Below are 12,575 nucleotides of genomic sequence, written 5' to 3' on the forward strand. Positions count from 1 at the left end.
ATGTAACTCTTCAGCACTATTAAGGCTGATTAATTGAAACTTAGCATTGTTTGCTTGTTCAAGTAAGTTTAAAATATTTTTAGAGGGAAGAAAAGTACTAGGATTTAGAAGAAAATTCCTTTTCATTTTATGTATAGTTATTTTGAAGTAAAATGTCAGCTGTCTAAATTTATTTAGATTTATAATGAATTTTAATATATTTGAATTTTTTTTAAAGATTTATTTATTTATACATACAAGAGCTGAGGTACAGGCCAGAGGGGTGGGGGTGAGAGGATTCACCAGAGACAGAGTGTGAAAACAGAACAGGCACATTGACTGAAATACACTGTCAAGGGGAGCAGTGGGCGAGTCAGGAGAGGTCTGCTGCGCCATGTGGGTAGCTTCCTGGCCAGGGATCAAACTGGTGCTGCAGCGGCTGCAGATAGCTTCATAGGTTGCATCTTAACCCCTTGTGCCACCAGGGAAGCCCTGAATATTGTATATTTTTATATAAAATCTGTAACAGCTTCATTTTATTAATGTATGATCTTGGAGATTTTTTGCAAATTAACTTTAAATCAAATATAAAGCTATTAATTTTAGTCTTGTCCTTCTGGAGTAATATCCCCAAATGTATGTCTAGAAACAACACACTTACTTTGGTGAGCCCTTGAAACCCTGACATGGAATTTCTCTTGAGGAGGACATAGTATTGTTGACCACATCAGTTTTCTAGCAAAATGAATAAAGCAGTCTTTACAGTTAAACAAGTGCTTTTGAAGATTGGCAGCAGTATTAGTTACACTGGCTTAAACTCTTTGATGGAGAGAATTATGTAAATTATTTAAGCATCTGTTTGACTGTGGACTGGTCATTCACTTCATTGAATAGTATTTCTCAATTAACCTACTTGAAATACATAGCCTACTGGATTAAGAGATATTTTATCCGTAGGATACTAGAAGCTTTGTGTGAGGAAGATCCTTTTGAGTTGAGTGGAGGTTTATCAAATCATTGGTTTCAATTGTGAAATATCACCCTTCCTATATCTAAATAGTCATTTTGCAGATATTACTTGTATGCTTGGTATTTTGATATAAATAAGATACCCTACTTTGAAGAGATTACAGTGTGGGAAAGGTAAAGTTAAAATGATATTCCATTCAGTTGCCTTTTTCCATAGATCTCCCAGGAGACTTTTTTTTTTTTTTTTTTAAACACTTACTCATTATTATTTTGTTAGTGCACTTTTCTCTCCAGGCCTGGCTTTGAAGAAGTACCTGATCTCCTAAAATTACTCTGAAAATTTAGTACACAGACATCTTTGGTGGAGATTTTTTTGCAATTAATTAAATACATTTTAACAAAGTTCATATATAGTATTTTGGTTTTTTCTTTTTTTCTAGACATGAAAGAGGTTTTTTTGGTTTGTTTTTTCAATTTGTCAGTTGTTTACATATCTAATTTTGGGGTTACTTTTTTATGCCTCCCTATGTGCACATGCTTCACTCACTATCCACCATACATCCATTGCCAATGCTTATCCTCTTTCTTTCCTACACTTTCTTCTATGCTTTTGCTGTGCTTTGCCAATATACGTTTTTTCATTATTTTTATTCTACAGATAAGTGAAACCATCTGGTATCTGTCTTTCACTTTCTCAGTTATTTCACTTAGCAAAACCAATCCATCTTTGTACCAAGAGAGACTATTTCATCTTTTTAGATAGCAGAGTAATATTCCATTGAGTTTATATTCCACAGTTTCTTTACCCAGTCACCTATCAATGGGCACATAGGTTGCTTCCATGATAATGGCAGTTTTGGAAAGTGCTGTTATGAAGATACTTTCATACTAGTGTTTTTCTTTCAGTAATTTTGCCTAGGAAAGATATTGATGGATCATATGGGATTTCCCTTTTTATTTTTTAAAGTATCTCCATACCATTTTCTGTAAGGGCCACACCAAATTGCATTCCTACCAAGTGGATGAGTGTTCTTTTTCCTCAACATCCTCACCAACATTTTTTGTTTCCATTCTTTTCAATATAGGCTATTCACACGGGAGTGAGTTAATGACTCATTGTGATTTTGGTTTGTATTACCCGTATAATAATTGATGTTGAACAATTTTTCTTGTGTCTCTAGGCCATCTGAATGTCTTCATAAACATGTCTATTTAGATCTTTTACCCATTTTTTGATTGGGTTGTCTGTTTTGTTGTTGTTGTGGGCTTTTATAGGACTTTAAATATTTTGGAAATTAACCCCTTGTGAGATGTGTGATGTGCAAATATCTTCTCCCAGTCCAGAGGTTTTTTTTGTTTGTTTGTTTGTTTGTTTTTGTGGTGGTTTCTTTCATGTTATTCAAGATTTTTTTTTAAAGTTTGCTTTTGTTTCCCTTGTCATTGGAGTTGCACTCCTAAGTACATCTTTATGTTTGATGTCCAGGAGGGTACCATCTATGTTTCTTTTAAGGGTAGTACGGTTTTAGTTTTTATATTCAAATGTTTCATCCATTTTGAATTAATTTTTGTCTTTGAAGTTAAGTATGTATCTAGTTTCACTTTTTTGCATGTGGCTTATCCATGTTTCCCATTACTATTTGTTAAAATATCCATTGTATGCTTATTACATAAGGTACCTCTGTCATAGATTAACTGTCCGTATTTGTGTGGATTTATTTCTTTCTAGTCTGTTCCATTGGTCTTAGTTTTTGTTCCAGTACCATACTGTTGGGTTTTGTTTTTTTTTTTTAATTTCTTTTATTTATTTGTTTGTTTGTTTGTTTATTTTTTGTTCATGCAAGCACTGGGTACAGTCAGAAGAACGGGAGGGCGAGAGAATTCACCAGAGTGGGGAACAGAATAGGCAGACTGATGAAGTACACTGCTGATGGGAGCAGTGGGCAGCAGGAGAGGTCTACGCGCCATGTGTGACCCTTGCCTGGCGGCCGGGGATCGAACCCGCACTGCAGAGGCTGCAGGCAGCCTTGCAGACCAGCACTCAACCGTCGCGCCACCAGGGAGGCCCCATACTGTTTTGATTATGGTTGCTGTGTAATATAGTCTGAAGTCAGGGAATATGATACCTCCGTTTTTCTTCTTTTCTTTCAGGATTGCTTTCACTGTTTGGGGCCTTTAGTGTGATTCCATATAAATTTTATAATGTGTGTATATGTTCTATTTCCTTGAAAAAGTTACTGGAATTTTGATGTGTATTACATTGAGCCTGTAAATCGCTTTAGGTAATAAGGCCATCTGAATGAACAATGTTTATTCTTCCAATCCATGAGCATGAGACATCTTTCCATTTCTTTGTGACTTTTTTTTATTTCCTTTAACACAGTTATAGTTTTCAACCTCCTCCATCTATGTTTATTCCCAGGTATTTCATTTTTTTGGGTGCTATTGTAAATGGGATTTTTTTTTTAATTCTCTTTTTTTCTAATTTAGTGTTTGCATTTATGTCTGATTATATTTATTTGGGCTTTCTTCTTAGTGAGCCTAACTAAGGGCTTGTCAATTTTGTATATGTATTTTTTAAAGAGCCACCTCTTGATTTCTCTGATCTTTTTTGGACAGTCTGTTTTCTATTATATTTATCTGCTCTAATTTTTATTACTTCCTGCTGCTGATTTCAAGATTCATTTTTTTCTTTTTCTAGTTCTTCTGCTAGTTAGATTATTTATTTGAGATTTTTCTTGTTTTTGTTTTTTTCTTTTTAATGTGGGTCTGTATTGCTCATAATTTCCCTCATACCACTTTTTGCATATCTCAAAGTATCTGGTAGCTTCTATCCATTTTCATTAGTCTCAAAAACATAATTTCTTCTTCAATTTAGGAGTTATTTAGAAGCATTTTATTTAGTGTCCATGTTTTGGTTTATTCTAGGATTCTTTTATTGGCCAATTTTTAACTTTATATCATAGTGATCTGAGATGTTTGATAGAGTTTCTAGTTCCATATTTTTTTTCTTTTTTCTTTTTTTTTTAAAGATTTATTTATTTATTTTTATACAAGAGCTGGGGTCCAGGCCAGAGGTGCAGGAGGGTGAGAGGATTCACCAGAGGCAGAGCAGGAAGCAGAGCAGGCAGACGACAGAAATACACGGCTGAGGGGAGCTGCGGGCGCGACAGGAGAGGTCTGCCATGCCATGTGGGATACTTGCTGGCCAGCCGGGATCGAACCCACACTGTAGAGGGTGCGGACAGCTTCAGAGCACAGCGCTCAGCCCACTGTGACACCGGGGAGGCCCCTCTAGTTCCATATTTAATGAGACATGTTTTGTGTCAGCATATGGTCTATTCTTGAGTCTGTTTCATATCCACTTGAAAAGAATGTGTATTCATTTCTTTTGAGATGGAAAGCTCTATAAATGTATATTAACATACAAGATTTCTAAGAGCTTACCAGGTCCTCATAGTTTCATATCATTTTACCTCCCCTTGGTCCACTTACTGGATCATATCTCAAAGCTTTGAAATCTTTGCAAGAGAGCAGAGTGAATAAAAACCTTTATCTTTTCATGTTCTTCTTAAAGATATGTTGGATATGTTCTTCTTAAGGATATGTTAGTCTCTGATTAAATTCTTTGTTATTTGGTGAAATACTTTTCACTAAAAGTATTCTAAGTGAAGGCCTCCCCGGTGGCTCAGCGGTTGAGCGCTGGGTTGCAAAGCTGCCCGCAGCCTCTGCAGCACCGGTTCGATCCCCGGCTGCTCCCCGGCCACCGGAGGAGGGTCCCACATGGCGCGCAGACCTCTCCTGCCGCCCGCTGCTCCCCTCAGCAGTGTACTTCGGTCCTTCTGCCTGCTCTGTTCCTCACTCTGGCTCTGGTGAATTCTCTCACCCTCCCGCGCTTCTGACTGTACCCAGTGCATGTATAAACAAAACAAACAAACAAATAAAAAAAAAATGCCTCTATTAAAAAAAAAAAAAAAGAAAGAAAATTAATTAAAAAAAAATTATTAGAGTGGGCCTCCCCGGTGGCGCAGCGGTTGAGCGCTGGCTTGCGAAGCTGCCCGGAGCCTCTGCAGCACCTGTTTGATCCCCGGCTGCTCCTCGGCCACCGGAGGAGGGTCCCACATGGCGCGCAGACCTCTCCTGCCACCCGCTGCTCCCTTCAGCAGTGTACTGCAGTCCTTCTGCCTGCTCTGCTCCCCGCTCTGGCTCTGGTGAATTCTCTCACCCTCCCGCGCTTCTGACTGTATCCAGTGCTTGTATAAATAAATAAATCTTTAAAAAAAATTATTAGAGAGCCAGTGGAGTGAGAGTATACCTGTAGTTCTTGTTTGTTTGTTTTTAAAGATTTATTTATTTATGCATACAAGAAGTGGGGTACAGGCCAGAAGTGTGGTGGGTGAGAGGATTCACCAGAGACAGAATAGGGAGCAAAACAGGTAGATTGACTGAAAACACTGCTGAGGGGAGCAGCAGGTGAGACAGGAGAGATCTGCTGCACCATGTTGGTATCTCCCTGGCCAGCGGGGATTGAACTCGTGCTGCAGAGGCAGTGGATAGCTTCATAGTGCTGTGCTTAATTAACCCTTGCACCACCAGAGAGGCCCTGTAGTTCTTATTAATATAGTGGACACATCACATCAGGTTTGCTTCTGCCTTCACTTCCCTGTCAGAATTTTAAATCATGAAAGTACTCAGACTACCTGTAGCCTCCCAGTAGGTAAAAAAACAGCCTCATCTTTGCCTTTTGACCATTATCTGCCTTCCAATTTTGTTATGTTAGAACAGTCCTTGGGAGTTGTTCACATCTGAAGTGACAGTTCCTATCTAACACCTCAATTTTTCTACATTTGTAAATGGGACCATTCATTCTTAGTTAGCCTATTTATTAAAGGATTGCAAAGAATAGAAAATATGCCAGTGAAAATAAAGTTGAAAAAAGTGTCACTAGTGGTTGTTTCTTTGACCAATGAAATCTATTTTTTAAAACTACTCTGTATAATGGCATCCATTTGAGGTTTAGCGTGAAATAAGCCACTTGTGAATTATAAGCCAAAACAATCTGAAAGGTTAATAATACAAATTATGTCATGATTTGAAAAATATTCTGAAATAATTTTTGATTTGAGAATGTTAAAATTGGGTTAGCCATTTGTTAAGATTTTACTAGGTCCTATGTGAGTCTGGGACATATTTATTGATTTGTACTGAACCAATTATTTTGCAACATGTTTCAGTTTCATGAGTATTTACCATTTTAAAATATGACTGTTGGTCATGGCTATATCTTTTTTTTTTTTTTAAGATTCATTTATTTATGCATACAAGAGATGGGGTATGGGCCAGAGGTGTGGGGGGGGGTGAAAGGATTCACCAGAAACAGAGTGGGGAACAGAACAGGCAGATTGACTGAAATACACTGCTGAGGGGAGCAGCGGGTGAGTCAGGAGAGGTCTGCTGCGCCATGTGGGTTGCTCCCTGACCGGGGATCGAACTCATGTTGCAGAGGCTGCGGACAGCTTCATAGGTTGCGTTTTAACCCCTTGCGCTACCAGGGAGGCCAGGGCTGTATCCTTTAAAAGCTTAATAAATGTAAATATAAGCATAAAGTAATTATTCCCGGATTTAAATTTTTCTTAATATTATTACTTTGTTTTTCATTTTGGAAATTAGAGTAGACATTCTTCATATCTTACATAGTACTATGCAAGTAGAACCCAACTAACCTTAGGATTCAGTCACCCTCAAAATAAGTTCCAAGCCTAAAAAGTGTGCTAACTAGGAATTTATTATTAATTATTTTCTTTAAGAAGTGCCAAGTTACACTGGTATTTGATATTTGCACCTTTCATTCTCTTTTCCCAATGGCTTTTGACTATTAGGCAGTGAGAAGGCAGGGCACGCTGCCTAATATAAATCAGAAAATTGTACTTGCAAGCTCAGTCAGCTCTGAAGACAACTGTTTGTTCAATAGGGGTGCTGGCTTAGGCTCTACACACCAAACCCATAATGTTACAAAAGAGTGAATCCCTAAATCCTTGTTTGGATCCCAAGTACTCACCGAGAGAGTGAGGGGGGCCCTTAATATTGTTAAATCCTCTTAGCAGATATGTTGCGTTACTTCGTGATAGAATGGAAAGAATCTAATATTGCTTTATCATGTTTGAATAACCTAAATCTGGTTTAAGGACCTCCCTGGTGGCGCAAGGGGTTAAGATGCAACCTGTGAAGCTGTCCGCAGCCACTGCAGCATGAGTTCGATCCCCGGCCAGGGAGCTACCCACATGATGCAGCAGACCTCTCCTGACTCACCCGCTGCTCCCCTCAGCAGTGTATTTCAGTCAATCTGCCTGTTCTGTTCCCCCCTCCTAGCCCCCCTCCCGTCTCTGGTGAATCCTCTCACCCACCACACCTCCGACCTGTACCCCAGTTCTTGTATGAATAAATACATCTTAAAAATAAATAAATACATCTTTTAAAAAAAGCTCTATTTGGTGTAATTTAATGCTGCTTTCCTGATCTTTCTGCTCTCTCTGCCTACAGAACCAGAGTCCAGAGGTGGAGCAATTAGGGAGGGTTGTGGAACTGGACAGTGACATGGTAGATATCACTCAGGAGCCAGTTTTGGATTCCATGTTAGAAGAGAGCATGCCTGAGGATCAGGAACCGGTGTCTGCCTCAACACACATTGCATCTTCATTGGGAATAAATCCACATGTCTTACAGGTGATGTTCTAACCCTTTCTACAGCAAGAAGCCAAACTAAGTTTTATATCCCATGTGTAACATCAGACCTCTTGATTATTCATTAAGAGTATTGATTGCTCACTAGGATGAGAAAAGATAGGCATATACCTCATTCTCCCATTTAGGGAGGGAAGCCTATATTGAGAATCAGAAAACCTTGAGTCAGTCTCAGTTTTATAACTTTTACTGTGAATTTAGATAAGTTATTTAACATTTGTGAGAACTTGTTTTCTTTATAAAGAATTAATAATTTGGTTCTGAGGGTCGGCAAAGTGTCCCACAAAAGTTAAAAGTTTACAAAAAATAGAGGCTACAGCTTTTAAGTTTTTTTCTCAACTTGCCACTGCCTTTTTGCATATTACGAATTTTGTCTTGGGCTTATGTTTGACTTTAAAATTATTTACTCAGCAAATATGTGAGCAACTGCTGCATACCAGCCTCTGCGGCAAGACTATTGAAGAGGTGAGGAGTGTTATAACTTCTGTCCTTCAATATACGTAGAGTTAGTCCCACAAATGTTACTCAAGCTTTGGGCAAAGCCTTAAGGCAGAACAATTTATTAGTTGTTGTAAGCTGTATTTTTCTTCTATAGCCTTTTGATTTGGAAGCATACATTCATTCTATAGATATTGCCTTTTTAGATCATGAAGGCATCATTGTTTGCTGATGAAGAAGATGTAGATATGGTCCTGGATCAACGCTTCAGTCGCCTTCCTTCTAAACCAGATACTTTACAAGAAATCTGTTCTCCCCGACTCCCCATTTCAGCATCCCACTCATCGAAATCACGTTCATTAGGTATTGTGAAAAATGCTGTTTACAAGAGAGCTATAAAATCCTGCTTTTCACATATCATTCTAGCAAATATCCCTAAAAAGGTTTAGGACATCAGGATGTCAAGAGGAAATGTACTCTTGTGAATAGTTGTTATGTGGGACCAGTTTTTAAAAACCATGACTAGCTTTTTAGTAGCAGATACAGAATTGTATGGAGTGTGTTTTGTTTAGGGTCATGTTTTTATTTACTTGTGAATGTGGATTAGATAGTTCAGATTTCCTAAATTTTTAAACTCACATTTTATTATATTTAGGGGAGTCAGCAAGTTGTCCTGCACTTTTTTGGTACAATCTTGAAACTAGTTCCTGTTGCTTTCCAGGTGCAAATGTTGCTTCTTATAATGCACAAAATTTGTCAGATTGTTTCTTTTGCCTAAACCTTTGAAGTTCCCACAGAAGTGATTACATCTAATTGTAAATCTTTCACTTTTCTAATAGGTTTATAACTTTGTGGGATTAGAAATAGTATATTGATGTCAATTAAGGACTTAAGCAAATGTAATTTTAAAATATTTGGAAAGCCAGAGGAACTACCAGAAAGATACTTACATTACCTTAAAAAGTTTTTTTAATTTATTTTTTTTTTAAGATTTTTTTTTTTATATATACAAGAACCAGGGTAGAGGGCAGATGCGCAGGAGGGTGAGAGGATTCACCAGAGACAGAGTGGGGAACAGAACAGGCAGATTGACGAAATACACTGCTGAGGAGAGCAGTGGGCAAGATAGGAGAGATCTGCTGTACCATGTGGGATTCTCGCCGGCCGGCTGGGATCAAACCCATGCTGCAGAGGCCGCGGACAGCTTCACTGCGCTGCGCTCAACCTACTGCGCCACCAGGGAGGCCCATTACCTTAAAAATTTACTGTTTCATTTTCAATTCTGTTTTTGGCCTTTTACTTTCTTTTTCAAAAACTAACAAAACATCAGACAAATACCCATTCATAACAGCCTTATCCATAATAGATACTCCTGAAAATCTAATACTTCAGTACCTAAATGCTTGCACTAGACAGTCACCTTATAAAACTGCAAAGCAAGAGATGGTAGTGAGAACTGCCTTTCTGAAAGGCACATCTGCAATCACAAGATGCCTCAGTGGATTTTTGTTTCCTTAAGGTCTATCATTGAGTATTATAGGAATTTGGGTTTGGATTTTAATGAGTTTTTTATGTTGACTAAGAAAAGTTTACATTTGGTATTGTGATAAGAGCATGAACTTAGGTATCAGATTTATGTCTCAGTCCTTCCATTAAGTAGCTTTGCGTATTTGAACTAGTTACTTCTTCAAGCCGTTTTCCCACCTGTAAAATGAGAATAACAGTGGTCATCATTTAAAATTAATAAAGGATGAAATGAAACAGTGTATACAGGTGACTTATTACAAGAGTCTGCAGTTAGGTACTAAATGACTTTTTAAGGTAGTGTTGTTAATATTATTGCTTAGTTTATATCATCATAATTAGAATTCTTGGCTTGATTTCCTGGTCAAAACTAATTTCTGCAGACTCTGGCTTGACTTGTTTTTTGGTCATCCATATTTGATATTAATTATTTTGGTGATGCTGTAATTGCAGCTTCACTGTTGTTCAAGAAACAATAGATTATATTTTCTAATAGCATTTTTTATTCTCATTTTAGTTGGTGGGTTACTACAATCAAAATTTACAAGTGGAACTTTTCTTTCACCAAGTGCCTCTGTGCAAGAATGCCGCACTCCCAGAGCATCATCTTTGATGAATGTCCCATCTACATCCCCTTGGTCTGTCCCCCCACCCCTGACCTCTGTGTTTACAGTACCCAGCCCAGCCCCTGAGGTTCAGTTGAAAACAGTGGGTACACGCAGACAACCAGGCCTCGTTCCTCTTGAAAAGTCTGTCACATATGGAAAGGGAAAGCTCTTGATGGACATGGCCCTGTTTATGGGACGCTCATTTCGGGTTGGTTGGGGTCCCAATTGGACTCTTGCTAATATTGGAGAACAGTTGAGTGGCTCTCATGAACTGGAAAATCATCAAATTGCCGACTCTTTGGAATATGGATTCCTTCCTAATCCAGTAGCTGTTAAATCGTGAGTTACAATCTTTTATGCTTTTTGAGAAAGACAGAATGGTAGATCAGAAAAACTTCATCATCAGGCGACCCAAGGGCCCTGCTTTGTGATTTTTCTATATGTATTTATAACACACTTTCAGGTAGCATAAGATGTTTGTATAATTAAAAACTAGAGTGATCAAAGTGAGTATATAATAATTACCTAACAGTTAAATAGCTGAAAACTACAAATCCCAAGCTGATCCTGCAGCATTCCTTGGATTGTCACTCTTCTTATTATCGTCCTTCATTTTTGTTTTTTCCTACTTTATTTATTTATGGAAAAAAAATTTTTTTTATTAATTGTAACAATGTATGCTATTTTTACTAGGGATTAAGTGACTCTTAACCCCCAATTAAGAGTTTAACCTCCCAATTAAGAATTTTGATCCTGGTTATGACTAACATGATGTCATGATGTCTTATAGGTTGTTAATATCATTCTTAAAAACTGGATCCAAGGTCAAGTTGACAATACACTTGTTTTAATTTAGAGTTGGTTCTTCACTATTTCTAATCTTACTTTAGACTTTTGATACCTTTCTAAACACAATTTGAGAAACCAGGTATCCCACAATAGTTTTTCACCCCTGGCTTTTATATTATCCAGATATACCCAGAAGCCAGTTCCTGATCTAACTGTGCTAATGCCCATGTTTGTTACAACCTTTTTTAAGAGGCCTTTGGTTTGTGAATGCATGGGTGAGATAATTTGTTTACTCAGTATGTAGCAAATAAGTTCATTATAGCTTGACATTAGGAAACATAATTTCTGTGAAATTATTTTTATAATGTTTTGTATGCTGTTTCATAAAAAGAAACAGAAGCTTGACAGGAAAATTGTGGTATCTTCATTTTCTCTGTTGTTTGTAATTTGCCCTTGTAGCCTAACTGAGTCCCCATTCAAAGTTCATTTGGAAAAACTCAGTTTGAGACACAAGAAGCTGGATGAAGACCTACAATTATACCAGACACCTCTGGAACTCAAATTAAAACACAGCACTGTCCATGTGGATGAATTGTGTCCTCTCATTGTCCCCAACCCAGGAGTTGCTGTCATTCATGACTATGCAGATTGGGTTAAAGAAGCATCAGGAGACCTACTGGAAGCACCAAGTGAGTAGTATACACTGTTCTTCCAACCTTTGTTATTCCAGGAATAGGGATGTATTCATAGGAGGACAGATTTCCTTGTCTCTGTAGTTGATGGATGCTTAAGCTTTAACTTGCATGCAGTTAAGTTGGGATGAGGGAAGTCCTACTCAAGAAGAAATTATATCATTGAACTTCCTTTTTTTTTTCCTTTTTGGGGAGCAATTTAACATGGTAATTAAGAATATAAAATTAGACTCATTTCTTGGCTTCAAATCATAATTCTGTTACATATTGCCCTTAACTTTGATCTAGTCACACTCTGCTTCAGTTCTCTCACATGTGAAATGAAGTTGGTAACTATTGTATAATTATGATATATGTATTAGAGTTGGCTTACTCTTTAGTGCTTCAAACAATGTCATATAGGCTTAATAGATGTTAAGTTGTACCTATAGCAAGAGAGTTCTGTCAAGTTTTTAGAGCATTTTGTTTCTAAGTGTTTTTAAAACAATTTGATCAAATTAGAGATTTTTGCTATTGTTTGAGATTATATTAGCCATAAATAGGGTAGAGGAAATTGTTTAAAGATCTTACAGTTATGGGCCTCCCTGGTGGCACAGCGGTTGAGCGCTGGGCTGCGAAGCTGCCTGCAGCCTCTGAAGTACCAGTTCAGCGCCGATTTGATCCCCGGCTGCCAGCGAGGGTCCCACATGGCGCGCAGACCTCTCCTGTCGCGTCCGCTGCTCCCCTAAGCAGTGTATTTCATCAGTCTGTCTGTTCTGCCCCCCACTCTGGCTCTGGTGAATTCTCTCACCCTCCTGCGCTTCTGACTGTACCCAGTGCTTGTATAAATAAATAAATA

At 38.0% G+C, this 12,575-nt stretch overlaps 1 protein-coding gene across 7 annotated transcripts in view; it reads left to right on the top strand.

The window, feature by feature from the left end:
* Nucleotides 1–12,575, top strand: part of NUP98 (nucleoporin 98 and 96 precursor) — a 108,222-nt gene that overhangs the window by 74,293 nt on the left and 21,354 nt on the right. For all 7 annotated transcript variants that reach the window (XM_037522856.1, XM_037522858.1, XM_037522861.1 and 4 more), the window contains 4 exons: nt 7,486–7,668; nt 8,331–8,487; nt 10,166–10,595; nt 11,505–11,734. In XM_037522856.1, the coding sequence (XP_037378753.1) occupies nt 7,486–7,668; nt 8,331–8,487; nt 10,166–10,595; nt 11,505–11,734 (1,000 nt within the window). The remainder of the gene's footprint in view (nt 1–7,485; nt 7,669–8,330; nt 8,488–10,165; nt 10,596–11,504; nt 11,735–12,575) is intronic.

Source organism: Talpa occidentalis, unplaced genomic scaffold (genome assembly GCF_014898055.3).
Source record: "Talpa occidentalis isolate TD23 unplaced genomic scaffold, MPIMG_talOcc4v2.1 talOcc4.3, whole genome shotgun sequence".
Classification (NCBI taxonomy): domain Eukaryota; kingdom Metazoa; phylum Chordata; class Mammalia; order Eulipotyphla; family Talpidae; genus Talpa; species Talpa occidentalis.